The following is a 21,267-nucleotide window of genomic DNA, read 5'->3' as shown; positions in this document are numbered from 1 at the left end:
TACAGTTAGCCATTTGGAATTAGAAGTTGTGGAGTTTTACATTGTATTTTATATTTTTACTGCCAAATACTTTTATGCACTTACCCACCACCCCAAATGAAAAATAACCTGAGTCAGAACCAGAAAAAGAATGTTAAGCCTCTTTTGTAACCTGCAACTTTAATATTTTTAGAAATTTATCCCTACCCAGCTGGGTGATGGTGGCACACGCCTTTAGTCCCAGCACTAGGGAGGCAGAGGTGGGTAGATCTCTGTGAGTGCGAGGTCAGCTTGCTCTACAGAGCGATTTCCAGGACAGGCTCCGAAGCTACACAGAGAAACCATGTCTCAAAAAAAACCAAAAAAAAAAAAAAAAAAAAAAGAAAGAAAAAAAAATCTTTTTACCCCTATCCTAACTTTTTTTGAGACAGGGTTTCTCTGTGTAGCTCTGGTTGTCCTAGAACTTGCTTTGTAGACTAGGCTGGCTTCAAACTCACAGAAATCCACCTGCCTCTGCCTCCCGAGTGCCTTCCCTAAATACAGGTCTTAAAACCTCCAGAGAAATAACCTTCTCCAGAGCAGAGCAGTGTTTGCCTCTTATATTGTTTCTAGAAAGAGGACGCATCAGAGGATGACTGAGAGTAAGAGCATGCTAATGGGGTACAAAGGAACGGAGTGGTACAAGGAAAAGGAATAAAATCACACATCTGAGGCTGAGCTGGGTGGTGGAGGCCGTTAATCCCAGCACTCGGGAGGCAGAGGCAGGCAGATCTCTGTTCGAGGCCAGCCTGGGCTACAGAGTGAGTTCCAGGACAGCCAGGGTCACACAGAGAAACCCTGTCTTGAAAAAAACAAACAGAAACCAAGACAGACAAACAAAAGAAGTCTGAGGCTGGGCTTTAACTCAGAGGTACAGTACTTAACATTCACATGCTGGGCTCTGGGTCAATCCCCAGGACTGCCAAACAGACAAAACTCTAAGGCCATCTCCCTACAAGTTTCTAATAAACATTGTGAAATAACCCTCTGCCCTGTCCATCACATTCTTCTCATTTGTTTTTGAGAACATATCATATTTTCTCAAGCTGTTTTATGCATTTTTGTTGTTTTGAGACATGGTCTCTTTACATAGCCCTGGCTGTCTTAGGCCTCATTATGTAGACTAGACTGACCTCAAACTCACAGAGATCCTGCCTCTGCCTCCCGAGAGCTGGGATTAAAGGCGTGCACCACCGGAGCATGGCCAGTTATTTTATACATTCTGTATAATCTTTTTTATTTTTTTCTTTGAGACAGGGTTTCTCTGTGTAGCTTTGCGCCTTTCCTGGAACTTGCTTTGTAGCCCAGGCTGGCCTCGAACTCAGAGATCCGCCTGGTTCTATCTACTGAGTGCTGGGATTAAAGGTGTGTGCCACCACCACCCGGCTCTTTTTTTTTGGGGGGTGGGCATTCTGTATACTCTTGTTATTTAGTTTCCTCTGTAATTTAGGCTGGCCTGGAGCTCTCCTTAGTCGCCCTATCTCAGCTCTCAGCCCTCTACGTTGGGTACCGGCATGAACTACCTTACCCATTCTGTATCTCATTACAATTGAAAATTACTAGTTTCGTTCAATACGGCTATCAGTAGAAGCTAAAACTACCTGGTACAAAGTAGCCATTATATACTGAATACATAAATGCACAGCTTCCACAAGTTTTATTCACTTTTCTTTTTTCTTCTGGCAAACAGTCACATTACATAGCATGAGCTTTGAGATTTTTACTCGTGTTTTTATACTAAACATCAAGTAGACACAGACCCTATCATCTCAAAGACTCACTGCTGGCAGAAAGCTTCAATTGAGGGCTACTAATTCCAGCAAGTCTTTTACAAGACCATAGCCCAGGGTGCCTTTTACACAACCAGTGTATCTATTTGGTGTATCTTCCATCATAGTTTTTATAATTAAATTATATCTTCTATTGAATGCATGTCTTTAGAATAAATTTCTCAACTGCTTGAGTGCCCCCCCACAAAGTCTTCTAAGTCTTTATTTTTCTAAATCAAAACATAGAAGCTGGGTTGTGGTATCACACGCCTTTCATCCCAGCACTCGGGAGGCAGTAGCTGGTAGATCTCTAAGTTCGAGGCCAGCCTGGTCTACAGAGGAAGTGAGTTCCAGGATAGCCAAGGCTACACAAAGAAACCCTGTCTCGAAAAGAAAAAAACAAAACAAAACAACCAATCAATGAACCAGCAAAATCCGGAACTGTGCAATAATTAAGAGCCAGTCATCTGGAAGTCAGAATACACAGGAGGGATGCTGTGGCCATTAGCCCGGATCGCACTGAGGCACTGTGCACCCAAAGCTTCCAGGAAAGATATGGGAGAATCAGCAGAGGCGGCTGAGCACAGAATGACTCTGGGGAAGTTGCCTCTGGAAGAGCCAATCCCTGCTCTACCTCAGTATGACAGCACAATGCGGCTCTGACATGTGCTGCCCCCTGCTGAGCACATAATGGGATGTCAGCAGTGACCCAGAGCACTAGCACTCCCGTCAATGTAAAAATGTGCCTGTTTGCAGCCACTTCTACCACCAGCAGCGGCCGCGGAGCCTGAGCTGCAAGGAAGACAGTGCTCACTATCAAAGGTGTGTGTCTCCGATACTCTGTCCAACCATGGCGGACTACTATGACGTTCTAGGGGTGCAGAGCTACGCGTCACCAGAGGACATAAAGAGAGCTTACCGAAAAGTGGCACTTAAATGGCACCCTGATAAAAATCCAGAGAACAAAGAGGAAGCAGAGCGAAAGTTCAAAGAAGTCGCCGAGGCCTATGAAGTATTATCAAATAGTGAAAAACGGAACGTTTATGATAAATATGGCAAGGCGGGACTAAATGGCGGAGGTGGAAGTCATCTTGATGACGAATGTGAGTATGGTTTCACATTCCGTAAGGCAGACGATGTCTTTAAAGAAATGTTTGGTGAAAGGGACCCATTTTCATTTCACTTCTTTGAAGACTCACTGGAGGATCTTTTGAGCAGTTCAAGAAGCTCCAACAGAAGCAGAAGCAGAGGCACAGGATCCCTTTTCTCCCATTCCTGTGACCACCCAGTGTTTACCAGGCTTTCTCCTTATGACACAGGATATATGTCTTACGTTTCACTGGGACATGAGGGCCTTACTTCATTCTCTTCCCTGGCATTTGATGATACCGAGATGGGCAATTACATACCCATTACCCCTTCAGGCAAAACTGTTAATGGAAGAAGAATCAACTCAAAGAAAATTTTTGAGTACCCTCAAGATATAGAAGCTGAAGATGACGAGTTGAAATCCTTTCTTGTAAACAGTGTGGCAGAGGAAGAGGGCTTTGCAGAAAAATGGAACTGGAGAAGACAGTCATTCAACAATTATTCACCAAATTCCCACAGCCCCCCAAATATATCACCATGTACTCTTGTGGACAACACTGAACAAGGTACACCTTGGGTTGCCAGCAAGAAGGATCCTTCCATTTTCTCAGCAGGATTCAAAGAAGGCGGTAGGAGGAAAAAAAAGGGGCAGAAGAAGAGGTCAAATAAAAGGAATCGCTAATTCACTCTTTAGACACATGATACTCATGGAGCATCCGAACGCCACTCTGTGTGTCTTGCTTAATCAGAGCTTTCTTTTTTTTTGGTTTTTCCAGACAGGGGTTCTCTGTGTAGCTTTGCGCCTTTCCTGGAACTCACTTGGTAGCCCAGGCTGGCCTCGAACTCACAGAGATCCGCCTGCCTCTGCCTCCCGAGTGCTGGGATTAAAGGCGTGCGCCACCACCGCCCAGCCTTTATTCATTCAGAGTTTTATAGTAACATCTGTTAATACTACGTGGGTTTGTGTGTGTGTGTTGTTTTTGAGGTGGGGTCTCAACTATGTACTCTAGGCTGGCCTCAAACTCACAGAGATCTGCCTATCTGCCTCAGTTGCTGAGATTGGAGGTGTGCACTACTGTGCATGGCTTAAAATTTTTTTTTTTAAAAAACAAGATTGTGAACATTTGGTCAGTAGTTGTGTGAATAGGTTAGGTCAGAAAAAGGTGAATTTGTGTAATGGTGATTTTAAAACCATGGAAAACTGCAAAGTTTTTTTTAACGGTTTGCTTTTGAGCACTTTGAGCATAGAATTTTTTTTTTCCCAGTGGAGTTTATGACCTATTTAATTTTTTTAATTAATATCATTACAAATTTCTGGTAAATGCACATAGCATTAGGAGATAAAAATCTATTAGGAAACACAGGTTCAGACTATAACAAGTATTTGAAGGTTGAAGTAACCAGACATATCCGCACAAAGATGTTCACAGTAGTTCTAATTCACAGTATCCAAGAGGTAGAAGCAACCCAAATGTTCAAAAGCCCAAGACAAAAATTGATGAGTAGTCACACTTGTGAGCATATCGTGCGCGCGCGCGCGCGCACACACACACACACACACACACACACACACACACACGAGAAAAAAAAAGGCCTGGCATACTGCCTCCTTCTGTGGCTTAGTAGTTTGCTGAGGGCAGTTTTAACTGAAAAATCTTGTCATCTGCTACAACATAGATGAGCTAAAGAATACTAAAATCTTAAGATGCTAAGTGAAATAAGCCAGTTACTCAGACAAATACTGAGTGATTAATGTTAACACAGTATCTAAAGCAGTCTAATTGAGACAGGAAGTGGAAAAGAGGCTGTTTTGTGTGTATAGAGCTTCAGGCCTGCAAAATAAAAACATTCTGAAAAGCCACTTCTCAATAATGTGAATATACTAATACCAATGAACTGCATGTTAAAAAAATGTCTAATATGGTAAACTAAATTTAATGTGCATTATACCACAATTTTAAAAAAAAGTGAGTATTCCCCAAAATTCCTTGGAACAACCTGGCCATATCATGAGCTGCAGGCCACCAGGCACTCTCTCCAGATATGAAACTTTTTAGTTTTATCATGTCTGTATGTAGGAGCTACAAATGCATTACTGTAAAATATTTATAGCCATTTCATTTAAGGATCATGTTGGGAGAAAAAAATGGTGAGTTACAAATACATTAGAAACCAAACAAATGGTTTGAGCTAAATATTTTATTTAAATTTGCTTCTTTTAAAAATAAATCACTGTTACATCTTAGCTTTCTACAATGCTTTCCTCTTCATTACACTGCTTCTCTCATTCATTTAACATTACTATTGGGGGCCCACTACTTGCGAAGCAGTGTCAGCTATTTGAGGTACACAGTGCTAAGCAAACAAAAGGCACCGAGTCTACAAACTGGAGACAGATAATAAATCAAACAGGATCTGCTCGTTTTTTTTAGTTGCTTAACTAAAGAGATGGAGCAAAGAAACTTCGGAGTATAGGATTATAGTTTTCCCATGTGGGTATTTGGTGAGACACTTCAGACACTGGGACGAGCAAGGTGCCACATTCCTGATGCAGGCTGCACGAGAGGAGTCTGAGGAGCACTTGATCAGTGCCACAGGCTAAGGACGGCAAATGGATGAAGCCAAAACCCTGAAAGGAAGCAGACTCTTCAGGAGCTGCTTGGTCACCACATGCATGTTAACTGTTACATGGGAGAAACTAAGTCATAGGAGGTTTTGAGGAGAGGGATAACATATGCAAATTGAACTCCTCTGTTGTTGCCAAAAGACTCAAACAAGCAAAGGTAGAAAAAGAGAAGTTAAAATATTGCCACAATCCATTTAAGAGATTTTAATAGTTTGGTCCAAGGTGGTGGCAATGGGGTGTGTGTGAGTAAAAGTTTTTTTTTTTTTTTTTTGTTTTTGTTTTTCGAGACAGGGTTTCTCTGTGTAGCTTTGCGCCTTTCCTGGAGCTCACTTGGTAGCCCAGGCTGGCCTCGAACTCACAGAGATCCGCCTGGCTCTGCCTCCCGAGTGCTGGGATTAAAGGCGTGCGCCACCAACGCCCGGCATGAGTAAAAGTTTTTTTTTTTTTTCTTTTTTTTTTTTTTTTTCGGTTTTTCGAGACAGGGTTTCTCTGTGTAGCTTTGCGCCTTTCCTGGAACTCACTTGGTAGCCCAGGCTGGCCTCGAACTCACAGAGATCCACCTGGCTCTGCCTCCCGAGTGCTGGGATTAAAGGCGTGCACCACCACCGCCCGGCCATGAGTAAAAGTTTTAACATTAGGATACATTGAAAAGGTACAGCCAACAGGATATGCTCACAGCGTATGACAAAAGTTGAGACTAACAATTTTTGGAACACAGGAAACAGAAGAATGGAACTGTCTTAAGTGAGACAGGAGCCCAGAGGCTAAGTTTTGGATATGCTACATGAGAGATGATCACTTCCCCCCTCCCCAAAGACAGGGTTTCTCTGCGTAGCTTTGAGCCTTTCCTGGAACTTGCTTTGGAGACCAGGCTGGCCTTGAACTCAGAGAGATCCTCCTGCCTCTGCCTCCAGTGCTGGGTCTAAAAGTGTGCACCACCATCCCGGCTGAGATGCTCGACTTTATTAAACACTGAAAACAACTCGCTGCATGACTTTTGTTCTTACACAATCTGTCATTAAAATCTTCCTTTATAACATTTATTGGTCATATATATCCTGTTTTTCTTTTGTATTTTAGAAATGTAATTATCGTAAATTCTAGGCATTTTGAAGCTGCTAGTCCCAAATTCTTGTAAATTACTGTATTAAAGGGTACAAGGAAATCATCCAGCAACACTAAAACCTATCACCTTTTTCAAATACTAAATTGAAAGCCAGAAACAATTATAAACTACTATATGTGTATATATTATATATAACTATATATATATATATATATATATGCACACACATATAGTTTTTGTTTTTCAATACATGGGTTTCTTTGTGTAGCCTTGGCTGTCCTCAGCCTTGAACTCAAGAGATCTACCTTACTCTGCCTCCCAAGTGTGGGATCAAAGGTGTGAGCCACCGCCACCGCCACAGTTATTTTTAAATAACTACCATAGCAAATGTGAACTTTTGTATCATCTGATTCTCACAGGAAAGGTAATTTATCCTTTAGGAGAAACTAGGGACAATTAGCATCCAAAGTTCTTTTCAGAAAATAAAATCATAAAAGCTTAGGGTATTTTAAATGCTATCTACATAAAATGTGTCATTTAGTAAGATTAACCTGTCTCCATGCAGGATTAAAGTTGGAAAAAAGAAAATTCATTTTCAGAACCAAAACCAAACATCTCAGACCGTAATAATATGCCCTCCAAGTCATCTCTCCTTTTTCAGCTTGATTTCATGTAGTTTTAGGCCTTAATTGTGGTTCCTTATCGGTAAACTGAAGAGTCAATGAAACATTTAGTGGTAATTAATAAGATGCTGAACTTTTTTTTTTGCTTAAAAGCAAACTGTATTAAATTTACAAGATTTTTATGTATTTTGGTCGGTATCTAGTCCTAAAGCTGGATCAAATCAGGATTTACACAAAGCTTCAAGGAAGTTATTAAAGATCAGTAGCAAAAAGCTGGTTCTAGTCTAGTCACAGCCCTCTGTGATTATAACTGATCATACATTTATTTTCATTCATTCCCATCAAAGGCACAACAACTACTAAGCTTAAAGAACAAGCTCGGTGCAAATGGACAATTTTTTAATAGAAAGCTGATATAAAAAATTCATTTTCAGGGAACCCAAGTATCACAATTATTGCCAAGACAACTTTTGATGTCAAATACCCTATATTCTGGTTAACATTTTGCACACTCATCTAAAAATATAACCCAATTAGATACCCTTGCTAGGTGGATGACTCATTATTCAGTATAAAATTTTATGTTAATCAGATTAATTGCTCACCATACTGTACACGGAGGGTTCACGTTCTCCGCGCTATCAGCCTGACTGTTCATGTAGGACTATTAGCCACGTCTCCCTTACCTCCACTACTTTGTAAACTGAACTGCACAAGACATTTGTTCCTAAACGTGTTTCTTCTACCTTTTGAGCTAGCTATCCTAGGAAACCTTTGAGAAGCCGAAAGATTTTACGTTGCCCTAAAAGAAACAAACGCTACTAGCTTGACATGAAACACTTTAGCCCAGTATGATGATAAAAGATACAAATTCCGAGTTCGAGTATCTTTGAGGACAGTCCCTCGGGGTTCCCCTCTCCAGTCACTTCGGCTTCCCAGAATATCAGAACCTAAAGCCCACTTTCCCAGAAAGGAAAATCCGTGGGGGCCCAGGAGCCGACCGGTCCAGAACCAGAGATCATCCATTTGTAGCTCTTTGGGCTGCTTTAGGCTTTTCTCCAAGGGAAGACCTGGAGGGGACACTGGCGGGAGAGACTCTAACCTGAGAGGCCGCGGAGCCTTGCTATAACGGGAACCAGCTTGGGGGTTGAGAGCAGGGAAGGCATGGCCAGCACCCACGCGTCAAGAAGAGAAAGTACAAGTAGCTGGTAAAGAATCCGCCAGCCCCGCCGCGTCGCCAGGAAACCAGCCAAGCGCCCCGCCCCTTCCGGTACCGAGGCGCCGCTGGCGGGCTTTCTTTCCAGGGCGGCTCAGAACGGTGACGTCACCAGGCTGGGTTTTTTTTGGCGCGCCGGCCCCAGAGGCTCCCTGCCCAACCCCCCACAGGGCGTCTCGCTCGGCTTTACTTCCACCTCCACGGAGTGTCCTATTCCAAGTGCCTCCCTGTCCCCCGCTCGGAAGCGCACACGCGAGCTCCTCCGTCTGTTCCCAGGAGCGAGACCAGAGGAAAGAATACGCGTAAGGCTGTTCGGGTCTGGAAGCAGGCACCGTCACGGACAGCTACACTTCCAGAAGGTTCTAGGCGGTGCACCAGTCCGCAGGCAGCGGGAGTGGGAATGAGCGAGCGAAGGACCGGGGTCACGAGGCCGTTGGGGGGGAGGAGCCAGCGGCCGGGGAGGTTCTAGTCTGTTCTGCCTCGCGGCAGCCGCCCCCTTCTACTCGGTCACGTTGAGCCGCGCCCGGGCCTGGCCTCGGGTCTCCGCCGCCCCCCGACCATGGATCCCCGCAAAGTGAGCGAGCTTCGGGCCTTCGTGAAGATGTGTAAGCAGGATCCGAGCGTCCTGCACACCGAGGAAATGCGTTTCCTGAGGGAGTGGGTGGAGAGGTGAGCCCTGGGCCCCGCGGACCGTTGGCGACGGCAAGAGGGGGGAAGCGGGGCCCGAGCTGGCGGGGGGCCCTCGGGAGGGGAGCGGGTCTCGGCCCTCGTGGCTCGAGAAGTTACCCGCGCGGATCAGGGCCTTTGGGTAATTTTGGAGTGGAAAAGCAGAGGGTAGAGCCTGATGTCCCCCAGTGAAGCCTCCGGGGGGGTGTGTGTGTTTTGGGGGAGAAATAAATGTGGAGGATTGTGGGGATTTGAGCACTGGAAATAATGCGCGGAACAAGACAAAGCATTTATATAGAGGGGTTGTTTTTCTTTAAACTGGCCTCTTGAAGTCGCTTTGACCCATATTTCGTGTTAACTACGATCTTATAGTGGTTACTTAATAACTTGAATTATTTCTACTGTACCTTAGAGGATTTTTAATTGCATGCACTTGTGTTGGGAATCATTTATACCCACGTTAGCTGCAGCGCTGTCACTTCAGACTCGGTAGCAAAATGATTTTTCAAAGACCAGCGTGCTTGCCGGACTAACTAGAGAGTATTTCGCCTGCGTACGAGGAATTCCGTGAGTAGATAGTGTTCCAGCTGCTGGGAAAGAGTATTACTCGGGAACTTTCGATGTTTTAGGCTCGTGGATAAAAGATTTTTAGGACAGGATTGAAGGGAATTTGGGGGAAAAAAGAACAGTGCAGGCAAGCTGTAAATCTCTGTAGCCGCCAGGGAGAAGGCGGGGTGAAGATAAAGTTAAGTCTTGCCTTCTGAATTAGGGTCAGCAGTGGACGCTTACAAGCAGGAGTTGTAGAAATGGGGGAGAATCTTCAGGAAAAGGGAGAATTCAGCGTCAGGTCGAGCTTGTTAAGGACTTTAGTTAATATCCAAGGGAGAGATGGGGGAAAGGTGAAGTTGTATTTTTTAATTAGAACCCCGAAAAAAAAAAAAAACAAAACAAAAAACCAGGCTTAGCTGTGGAGGTCTGAAAGCAGCTGTGTGGAGGGAAGGAATTCTGGGCTTTACTTTGTTAATTATCTAATTGCTTTTGCATGCCTTTAGATGAATCAGCTTTTCTGAGAGGTGGTTTTCTGGCCAGGTGATTGACAAGCCCAGTTGGGTTAAATTTTTAGGAGGAGCCCCAATAAATAATATGTGATTTTTCTTTTTAAAGAATGTTTATTTTTTGAGACAAGGTCTCACCATGTAGCTCTGCATACTGAGAACTTGCTATGTAGACCAGACTGGCCTCAAATTCACAGAGATCCACCTGTTTCTGCCAAATATTGGCATTAAAGACGTTTGCTGACATACTAGCTGTTTCATTTTTTAGGCTATTTTATGTGTATTGAGTGTTGTGCGAGTGTATGCATGCCTGAGGCCCAGGGAGGGGCGAAGAGGGCATTGGATCCCTTGGAAGTAGAGTTATGGATGGTTGTACTCCACTATTATTGTGGGTGCTGGGAATGCTGCTTGGGGTCCTCTGTAAGAGCAGCAAATACTTTTTTTTTTTTTTTTTTTTCGAGACAGGGTTTCTCTGTGTAGCTTTGTGCCTTTCCTGGATCTTGCTCTGTAGACCAGACTGGCCTTAAACTCACAAAGATCTGCCTCCCGAGTGCTGGGATTCAAGGCTTGTGCCACCACTGCCCGGCATGCAGCAAATACTCTTGATCACTGAGCAATCTCTCCAGCCCCAGTGTGTGATGTTTGGGTGGTTTAGAATGTAGTGCCCTTCCAGGGACAGGAGGAACTCAAATTCTGTTCCTTTGACCAGGAGGCAGTGGCTTTACTTAGGGAGCCTCACCACATCCCTGATACTCCCACCTAGGAAAGACCCTTTATATGATTAAAAATTAATTAGAGCCGGGCGGTGGTGGCGCACGACTTTAATCCCAGCACTTGGGAGGCAGAGGCAGGCGGATCTCTGTGAGTTCGAGGCCAGCCTGGGCTACCAAGTGAGTCCCAGGAAAGGCGCAAAGCTACACAGAGAAACCCTGTCTCAAAAAACAAAAACAAACAAACAAAAAAATTAATTAGAAAGATGTACTTATGTATTTTGCTTGCACTTTAGCAAGGTCACCACATGCCTTCTAGTGAAGCCAGAGTAGGTATCCAGTCCTTTGGTACTGTTGTCACAGACAGTCGTGAACTACCATGTGGGTGCTGGGAAATAAACCCAGGTTCTCTGAAAGAACAGCAAGTGCTCTTAACTGGTGAGCTGTAATCTCTCCAACCCTCATTTTAAATCCTACCAAAGGGCAAAGCTGATGCTTCTCTTTCAAGTATTAACAAAGAAGAGTTGTGGTCCAAGGCTGATTATTCGGGAAGAGGTCCATTTTGAATGGGCTTCAGCCCTTCTAATATCCAATACCCGTATAGCGAAGTACAGGTGAGCTTGGTGGCAGTGGCGCTCGCCTTTAATCCCAGCAGGTAGAGGGGCAGGCGGATCTCTGTGAGTTCGAGGGCTCCCTGGTCTGCCAGGGCTACACAGAGAAACTCTGTCTCAAGAAACCAAAGAGAGGGTGCGGGGGGAGGAGAGGACAGATGAATTTGAGAATGACTTTCTAACAGTTTAGCAATCTACCTATTGGAGGGGAGGCTCCTCAGCTGCAAATCTTGTCCAGGAAGGGATTCTTTTAAAAATGACTTCTAGTGGGAAGCTTAGTGCAAGTTCCAGTATACCCCTTCCTGCAGGAAAACAAAACAAAACAAAAACAACCTGCTAGCAGGGAATATTAAGTGGGAACAGTGGGGCAACATGTTCCTGAGTTTCCAGTTACTTTGGAGGTTTAGGCTGCAGCAGCCTGACCAAACAGCAGGACCCTGATTAAAGATGAAACTTACTCCCACCCCTCAAAAGAATAAAACAAACACTCATGCTAAAGTTGCATTTCAAGAGGGTGAATAGGTGCTGCGTTAAGACATGAGCAGTAAACTGGAGAAGTAATTTTCTATGGGAAAAATGGGACTTTTGATTACTAAAAGAATAAGAATATTTCTTTGAACAAGCATATTCTCAGGAAGCAAGTTAAAATGTCAGTGTTTTGTGTGATGGCATTTTTGTCCTGTTAAGCCTTTTCTTTCTGTCAGTTTTATAGCTATTCTAGGATTTTTACTTGTGTTAAATAAATAGAACTGTAAAAATTATTATTGTAGTGACTTTATGAAAACAATGGAAGAGACTCCTATTTTGTAGGGCTAGTGGCGTACCTGTGGGACATGGCTTTGAACCCTGGTGTACACCCTTCAGCAATCCTGTTTTTTTGTTTTTTTTTTTTTAATCTTTGCTTTCTCAAAAACAAAAAGCCCACAGGTTGCCATTAGATAATTGTTAGGACTAAGAATTGAGGACTGGGCTAGGTGGCCATGGTGCACGCCTTTAATCCCAGCACTCAGAGCAGGGCAGATCTCTGTGAGTTCCAGGCTAGCCTGGTCTACAGAGCAAGATCCAGGACAGGCACCAAAACTGTACAAAGAAACCCTGGCTAAAAAACCAGGGGGGCGGGGAAGAATTGAGGACTGGATTTTAGTGGTTTTCCCCTGATAAACAGCTTGTTGATCCTAAAGCTTAAGATATTTCTGTTCTTTGATCCACTGTATCTTGTTAAAGAAGGGTCCCCAAATAAATTGTTACTAAAATTCTAGGTGAAACAGACATTCCAAGGGAAGAATACTGGGGTTTTTGTTTTCCCTCATTCCTCTTAGGCAAACACTTTTTTTGTTGTTTTGTTTTTGTGTTTATTTTTCAAGACAGGGTTTTTCTGTGTAGCCATGGCTGGCCCTGAACTCAGAGATCTGGCTGCCTCTGCCTCTCAAGTGCTGGGATTAAAGGTGTGTGCCGCCACTGCCCAGTAACCAATGAATTCTTAAATCAAATATAAAGTTAATCTGAACAATGGCAGCATTTACAGCAAACTGTTGGCAACATTTTATTCATTCATTCATTCATTCATTCATTCATTTATTTATTGGCTTTTCAAGGTAAGGTTTCTCTGTGTAACTTTGGTGCCTGTCCTGGCTGTTGCTCTATAGACCAGGCTGGCCTCGAACTCACAGAGATCCACCTGCCTCTTCCTCCCAAGTGCTGGGATTAAAGGCGTGCACCACCACGGCCTGGCTGCAACATTTTAAATTTGAGTGGACACTGGCTGTGTGGAAAAAGAGAACTCTGAAATGGTTTTGACTCTATGTTAATTGATAACAATGTTAATTAATAACAATAACACAATAACAGGAATGTTAATATCATGAGTATTACTGGATCTAGAAGTCTCTGTATTTAGCCCAATTTACAGTGGCTGACAAGGATGCAGAGGAGAAAGAAATAATACATACTCAATTAAAATGATCCCATATGCAAAAATGGAAGTTCCGTGCTGGGGACTGAATCCAGAGCATCCTAGGCCAAGTACTCTACCAATTGTGCCACATGCCCACCCAATAGCCTCAACTTAGATTGAATAAAGATAACAAGATGCTGGGTATGGGTGACACACTTCTTTAATCCCAGCATCTGGGAGGTAGAGGCAGGTGAATGAATCTCTTGAGTTAGAGGGTAGCACCAGGCCAGCCAAGGCTAGTGAGACCTTGTCTCGAAAGAAAAAGAAAAAAAAAATTACACAAAGAAATAGAACCAAATCTGAATTCACAGTAATAAGTGTAAATCCAGGCAAACTGTTCTTTTAAACAAACACAGTTTGCAATACTTTTGTTCTACTCTTCATTGAGAGGGTACCATTGTCTGACACCATATTCTCCAATTTAATTACTCTTTCTTTGTGTCTTATGCCTACTTTAATCATTGCACTTGGTGGTAATTAAACCCCAGGAACATGACTTTGAGTAAATATTTGAAAGTGGATAGAATGCATTTCTACCCTCAATACAGAATTTAGACTGTAACACTCCCGGTGTTTGTACATGTGCTTAAATAATAGCACAAAGATTGAAGATTTTAACTCTCAAGAGAATTACAACGAAGCTTTATGTGATAATATTTGAGGTAGGTTTCTTCCCCTTCCTGTCTGATGAGTGATTAAAAAACAGCAACAACAATAAAACCTCTGTGCTGAAAAAGTCCAGATGTTGACTTTTTACAGAAAGCTAGCTTATTTTAAGTTTTGGAACATTGAGAACATTGATCACAATAATTTACATTTAAAATTGGTTCGGACTTGGAGTAGTGAACTACAATTTGGAATGTGAAAAACATGAGGTATAGCAGAAGTTCTTCTCTTTAATTTTTTTAATTTTGGAACACTTTCTCGTTCAAAATTGATTCCTGATAGTAGGCTGCCAACATGCTCAATTTCATTGAGTGTGTGTTTCCTACTAATAATGACAGTCTGTACAATGCAGCCATCCAAGTCAGACAGCTAATAAGGGCGAGTTCGTACTATCCAACCTGCAGAATTACGAGTGCATTCTGTTACCATGTTTCCTTTTCATTCTTAGAGTTTTCATTTTACCTTGCCTTTCATGGTTTTGACAATTTGAGTATTACAAGCCAGATGTTTTAGCATTTCCTCCATTTGGATTTGTCTGAGCTTTTCTGAGAATGACATTTCTTGGCAGTGCTATTACTTCATAGAGTGAAACTGTTTGTAACTATGTTTGGATGTCACCCTACATTCCTGACATTGCAGTTTGGAATTTAGGAAAAACACAGCTTAAGAAGCCCTGTCTTCATTAAAATTTAACTTCAAAGAGCCAGTGTTTGGTTACTGTGTAACTTTCAAAAGTGTTTTTTTGCTTTGTCTTTTAATGTAGAAATGTTCGTGGTGTTATTAAATCATTTTGCTTTCCTGAATTGGAAATTAAGGCATTTTGGATCATGTTCTTTTTTTTCAAGCCAGGGTTTCTCTGTGTGGTCTTGGCTGTCCTAGAACTAATTCTGTAGAACAGGCTGGCATTGAACTCAGATCCACCTGGTTCTACTTCCTGAGTGCTGGGATTAAAGGCTTGTGTCACCCCTGCACCTCCGTGTGATCTTTTGTCATATAGGAATTGAGTATATTGAGTCATGGAAGGGGTATGTGTGTGTGTGTAATTAGATCAGAAAAACTGCGCATTTTTTCTTGTCCTTAAAAAGAAATGTCATACACATACACTAGAAGATGTAGGAAGATCAAAAGTTCAAGGTTACCTTAGGCTTTATAGTTACAACTCTGTCTTAATAAGTAAAACTAGGGGCGGGGGAGATGTGTTAGTTGTTAGGAGTTTTGGCTGCTTCCTGAGTACCCAGGTATAATTCTCAGCACAACTGTGTGTCATTCGAGTCCCAAGGGATCTGACACCCTCTTCTGGCTTCCAGGGGTACCAGTCATGCACTTGGTGCATATACATACATGCAGACAAACACTTATACACAAAATAAAAATAAATCTTTCCACTAGAGTTACAGACAGTTGTGAGCTGCCATGTCTGTGCTGAGAACTGAATTCAAGGCCCTTTCAAGAACAGTGACTGCTCTTAACTGCTGAGCCATTTCTCAAGCACCTAAACTTTTTGGAAAAACAAAAAAAATCCAAAAAAAAAAAAAAATTGATTTTTCTTTTCCATGTGCTGCTTTGCATTTGAACTTGTTTTCATGTTGAGTTTATTAAAAGACATTGTTAGTCGTGGCCACGGCTCGTGACTTTTCCGCCAGTAACCAGCGCCACCACCAGTGCCGTTCATCCTATCGAGGCATGCCACAAATGAGAGAAGGTATTTGCAACACATGAAACTGACCCAGGCTTGTGGACAGAAGATAAAAGAATGCCCATGAATAAGATAATGTAATACAAACCTGGATGAGAGTTGATTATTAAAAAATGGCTCTTCAGATGGCTAACATTATATGAAAAGGAACTTAAGGCAATGAAATGTAACTATCTGAGAAAGGCTGGAAATTTTGAGTGGTAATAGCAAACTCTAGGGTTGAATAACTACAATTTTCATGCATTACTGATAACTTGATGTAAAGCACTTGGAAACTGGTGCCCATCTAAATTCAACGTAGATACACACTTTACATCCAGATTCTACCAATGAGAAGGAATGTAAATGTGGGTAGTCCAGCTGTAGTCATAAAAGAAATGGTAGTCTGGTAAGATGACTCAGCAGGTAGGAATGCTTGCTTGCTAACTGAACCTGATGACCTGGGTTGGTTCTGAGATCCCCTTGTAGAAGAGAACTAAGTTCTTAACGTTGTCTTCTCACCTCCGTTTGTACACTTGCACTTTCACACCACACAGGACAACAGTAAAAATTTAAGAAAGAAATGACAAGGGGCTGCAGAGATGGCTCACAGATGAAGAGCATGTCCTGCTCTTCCAGAGGTCCTGAGTTCATTTTCCAGCAACCACATGGCAGCTCACAACCATCTATAATGAGATCTGGTGCCCTCTTGTTGACAGGGTTTCTCTGTAGGTTTGGAGCCTGTCCTGGAACTCACTCTGTAGACCAGCCTGGCCTTGAACTCACAGAGATCTGCCTGCCTCTGCCTCCCGAGTGCTGGGATTAAAGGCATGTGTCACCACTACTGCCCAGCTTCTGGTGCCTTCTTTTTGGTGTGCAGGTATACATAATCTTAAAAAAAAAAATGACATTTAAGGGTCTTTTGTAGTTTTACATGTTAAATCCTTAAATTGCTTTTGTTTCTGCTGGTTTGTTTTTACCCATCAGCCACTTAGGTATTCTACTGTTGACTCAAGAATCTACAACAAAGCAAGCATGTAAAGTTAATCTTTTTGTAGTCTTCTCCTCCTCTTTGAATTTTTACTATTTTTATATTGTCCTATACTATTTAGGAAACGGGGCTTTACAAAGAACCAAGTGACCCCTGCATGGTAGGCAGTCACTTCACCACTGAGCTCCTGTTTACTCTTGCCAGATGTCAACCTCAAATTCTGCCATTCAGATGTATCATACTCCTGTTTTCTGAGCTAATGCCTTAGGGAATGATTTTATCATTGTATATTTATTGACTTCTCTGCCTTTTTGTTTTTCCTTTGGGAATGAGTGCTGAGAGCTATAGTAGGAGTTTATTAGGCTCATAAGAGACAAGGGAAAGGTTTTATTAACTAGTGTGCCAAAAACAATTTGAAGTTGACAACCTTACTCATAATAAAGCATTCATATGAATTGAGAGTGTATTCTTCTAAGCTTTGAAAGGTTATCGAAACATTTAACCTTTTTTAGAATAAGTTCATTGCTTTTTAGTGAACTTATGCTCAATATTCTAAACAACTGTCTTTTCTTATTTTAAGCATGGGGGGTAAAGTACCACCTGCTACTCATAAAACTAAGTCAGAAGAAAATACCAAGGTAAGTTCAAATTTCTTTCATTTGTTTAAGGATAAGACACTAGTATTTTTTTTTAAAGCTACTGTTCACAAGTTTTATTATTTCTGATGTCCCCACTTAGAAGTATGGTCTTTTAAATTTATTGTCTTTGAAATTTTTCTCTTAAATCAAATCTGGAAGCTGATTTAAAACTGAGAATTTGGAGTTGGATGCAAGCTGTTTCAGAATAATGTTGCCTGTGTGTTTAATAGCTTGTAAATAGTGAACTCTGTACTGCTCTTCCTTGTCTCTATATAGCAGCACGGGGAAATAAATAGCTCAGAGCATTCTCATTCTCCCTCCCTGCTACCTGAGGGGAGATTGCCAAGGATGAAGAATAGAATCATGGTTTTGTTTTAGCACACTTGGCCGAATGGCGTGCAAGATTGGGGGAGGTTGCTCAATGTTGAAGTTTGGATATGAAGGGGTAAATAACACTTAACACGTTCTTCAATAGTTTTCATTTCTCCTGTACTAAGATTCCCAACCCCCCAGTTTTCTAATTAGTTGTCTAATTGATGGGAAAAATCTGTTTTCCATGGAACCCTAAAGGCTTAATTATTTGTAAAAGAAAATAGAAGTTATAATCCAGATGTAATGATAGATGCTTGTAATCTCAGTACTTGTGAGACAGAGGCAAGTAGACCGAGAATTTAGGTCATCTTGTGTTACATAATGAGCTCCAGGCCATTCTGGATTATCTAGTGAGACCTTCCCCCCAACAAAAAAAAAAAAATGAAAGCTCACAAGATGGCTCAGTTTTTAAATACATGCTTTACTTTTTACATGAGAGCCTGAGTTTGGATTCCCAGCTCATACTTAAATAAAAAGCTGGGTGTTGCATGGTTATGGCAGTGCACACCTTTAATCTCAGTGCTGGGGAGAAAGAGACAAGTGGATCTCTGAACGTGAGGCCAGCCTGGTCTATAGAGCAAGTTCCAAGACAGTCCAGGTTACACACACAGACCCTGTCTCAAAACCCCAAGCTATAGGTGTAGTGGCTTTTTGTTGCTTTATAAACCCTATGACCAGAAACAACTTGGGGAGGAAAGGGTGTATTTCAGCTGATAGGTTTCAGTCCACCATAAAGGGAAGCCAGGATAGGAGCTTAGGGTAGGGACCTGGAGGCAGAAACTGAAGCAGAAACCGTGGAGGAATGATACTTAATAGATTGCTTAGATACAGCCCAAGCCCACCTGCCTAGAGGTGGTACCTCCCACAGTTGGCTGGACCCTCCTGTGTCAATTAGCAATTAAGAAAATGTCTTACAAGGAAGGCTGCAGGCCAGTCTGGTCTGGTCAGTTCTTCAAGTGGGCTTTCTATTCCCAGGTGACTATAGGCTTGTGTCAAATGGACAGATGAAGCTAACCATGACATTTTACCCCTTGTCAACCTTGACAAACATGATTTTTAACCATGACCTTTCCTTGTTTGTCTCTAAGGTCTTATGTTAATATAAAATGTAAAACTTTAGAAGTCCCACAGTTTTTTAGTAATTCCGATGCTTTAAAAGTTCATAGTGGTCTGCCGGGCGGTGGTGGCGCACGCCTTTAATCCCAGCACTCGGGAGGCAGAGCCAGGCGGATCTCTGTGAGTTCGAGGCCAGCCTGGGCTACCAAGTGAGCTCCAGGAAAGGCGCAAAACTACACAGAGAAACCCTGTCTCGAAAAACCAAAAAAAAAAAAAAAAAAAAAAAAAAAAAAAAAAAAAAAAAAAAAAAGTTCATAGTGGGGGCTGGAGAGATGGCTCAGAGGTTAAGAGCACTGACTATTCTTCCAGAGGTCCTGAGTTCAATTCCCAGTAACCACATGGTGGCTCACAACCATCTGTAATGAGATCTGGTGCCCTCTTCTGACCTGCAGTCATACGTGCTGTATACATAATAAATAAATAAATAAATAAATAAATAAATAAAATCTTTAAAAAAAAAGTTCATAGTGAAGCTGGGTGTGGTGGCCATATTTCTGCCCTAGTTTTCTTTCTGATGGCCAGAAGCATTTAATTGGGGGCTTGCTTATAGTTTCAGAGGATTAGTCCATTATTATCATGGCAGGAAGTGTGGCTTCAGGCAAGGCACTGAAGAAGTAGCTGAGACTTCTATCCTGATGTCAGAGAGGGAGACACTGGACTGACTGACTTGGGCCTGTGAAACCCCAAAGCCCACTCCCAGTGACACACTTCCACCATCAAGGCCACACATCCTAATCCTTTCAAATAGTGCCTCTCAGTGGTGACTCAGCATTCAAATATATGAACCTATGTGCACCATTTTTATTCAAACCACCACACTATCTCAAAAAACAAAATTTTCGGTGATAGAAGTATATGCTAACATATCAACAGTTTGTACATTTGTTACTCAACAAATATTTTAGAATTAAAATAGAGACTTAGACTTTACCTGTGAGGCAGTTTTACTGTGTATCCCTGGCAGACCTGGAATTTCTGTAGACCAGGCTGGCCTCCTGATTCAAAGAGATCTGCTGAGTGCTGGGATTAAAGGCATGTGCCACCACTCCTGGCCTGACTTTGGTTTTTTTACGATTGAAAGTGGAGGGGAACCTAAAAGTACAGTTAAATTACTACTGATTTGCTGACAGTTGGATGAGTAGATAGAGGTTGGCTGATAGTGATTTTTTTTTTTCTGTAATATACATAGCCTCATTAAAGGAGAAGGCAGTGTAAATTTATCTCCTATCCCTCCTGTATCAGAATGGATAAGAAACTGGGGGTACTGGAGGGTGGGGAGGAAATTTGCTTGCCATCATGCTCTCTTTTAAAGTTGCTATAGTTTGTGTGTTACAATTCAACAGATGCTTTCTTTGCAGTTTTCAAACCGAATAACCCTTGAAAACTGAAGTATTCAGGACACATTTGGGAGGCAGAGGCAGGCAGATCTACAGAGTGAGTTCAGGATAGCCAGGGCTGCACAGAGAAACTCTGTCCCGAAAAAGAAAAACAAGCACAATCTGAAAATGTGTTCCTTTCACATACAGTCTCATGTTACTGCCCAGACTGACCTCAAACTCCTGTCCTCAGATGACCCTACTGTCTTAGTAGTTTTCAGTCTTTTACCGTCAGCCATGAATAGTATGATTTATTTCGCATAAAATATTATTTCTTTTCATGTTGTTTTCTGAGACAGTCTCATACCAAGTAAGCTGGCCTCATAAGCTCCTAATCCTCAGACTTCTATCTGAATGCTGTGGTTATAGGCTGGAGTTTCCATGTACGGCCAAGATGTTAGATTATGGAAGTCATAGCGTACGTACAGTGCCTGTGGAAGAATGTTATGTAGCGTGTAGTATATGAATTGTATTCCCAGACATTTCAGTTCTAAAATACCTATCCTAAAGGTTTGGTTAAAGTATCAGGCCTATAGTTAATTAGAAATGAGAAGTAAAAGGATGGTTAACAACTGAAATATAGTATATTTGAATAAGATACAAATTTATATGTATGTTATATATACATACACAAACATGTTTTTAAGTTCTGATTGCACTATTCAATTTTATTCTGCTAGGAAGAAAAAAGAGACACCAAGACAGAGGAAAACATAAAGACGGATGAACTGTCAAGTGAGGAGAGTGATCTAGGTGAGCACACGGGAATATGTTTAGATAACCATGGTAACTCAGTCCTGTGGGTGGTATTTTTGTTTAGCGGTTTTTGTTGCAGCCTCTCAGTTTGTAGCCCAGGATGATCTGGAACAGTATAGCACAAGTGGCCTTGAATTTGAGGTAGTCCTCCTGCCTCAGCCTCCTGAGTGCGGGGTGGCTAGTTTTATTTACTGGTTTGGTTATAATACTGACCTACAGACTTTTTCCTCTGTTTTATAGAATTTGTGTACACCTGATTTTAAAGTTAATTGCA

General features: G+C 42.1%; 3 protein-coding genes across 4 annotated transcripts in view; 2 read left to right on the top strand and 1 right to left on the bottom strand.

The window, feature by feature from the left end:
- The window catches only part of Xpnpep3 (X-prolyl aminopeptidase 3), a 51,957-nt gene extending 43,001 nt beyond the window's left edge, over positions 1-8,956 (bottom strand). For both annotated transcript variants that reach the window (XM_028871207.2, XM_028871209.2), the window contains exon 1: positions 8,294-8,956. In XM_028871207.2, coding sequence (XP_028727040.1) covers positions 8,294-8,357 — 64 coding nt within the window. In that variant the 5' untranslated portion in view covers positions 8,358-8,956. The remainder of the gene's footprint in view (positions 1-8,293) is intronic.
- On the top strand, positions 2,178-3,580 carry Dnajb7 (DnaJ heat shock protein family (Hsp40) member B7). The gene has a single exon (XM_028871211.2). The coding sequence runs from the start codon at positions 2,638-2,640 to the stop codon at positions 3,556-3,558; it is 921 nt and encodes a 306-aa protein (XP_028727044.1). The 5' UTR covers positions 2,178-2,637; the 3' UTR covers positions 3,559-3,580.
- The window catches only part of St13 (ST13 Hsp70 interacting protein), a 36,189-nt gene continuing 23,817 nt past the window's right edge, over positions 8,896-21,267 (top strand). The window contains exons 1-3 of the mRNA XM_028871210.2: positions 8,896-9,076; positions 17,316-17,373; positions 20,918-20,990. Of these exons, the coding sequence (XP_028727043.1) occupies positions 8,967-9,076; positions 17,316-17,373; positions 20,918-20,990 (241 nt within the window). The 5' untranslated portion in view covers positions 8,896-8,966. The remainder of the gene's footprint in view (positions 9,077-17,315; positions 17,374-20,917; positions 20,991-21,267) is intronic.

The sequence above is a fragment of the Peromyscus leucopus genome, chromosome 20 (genome assembly GCF_004664715.2).
Source record: "Peromyscus leucopus breed LL Stock chromosome 20, UCI_PerLeu_2.1, whole genome shotgun sequence".
NCBI lineage: Eukaryota > Metazoa > Chordata > Mammalia > Rodentia > Cricetidae > Peromyscus > Peromyscus leucopus.
The sequence above is the reverse complement of the archived record's forward strand: the minus strand, read 5'-3'. Positions and strand labels throughout refer to the sequence as shown.

Coding starts and splice junctions, on each gene's coding strand:
- Dnajb7 (XM_028871211.2), top strand. CDS start 2,638: ATGGCGGACTACTATGACGTTCTAGGGGTGCAGAGCTACGCGTCACCA.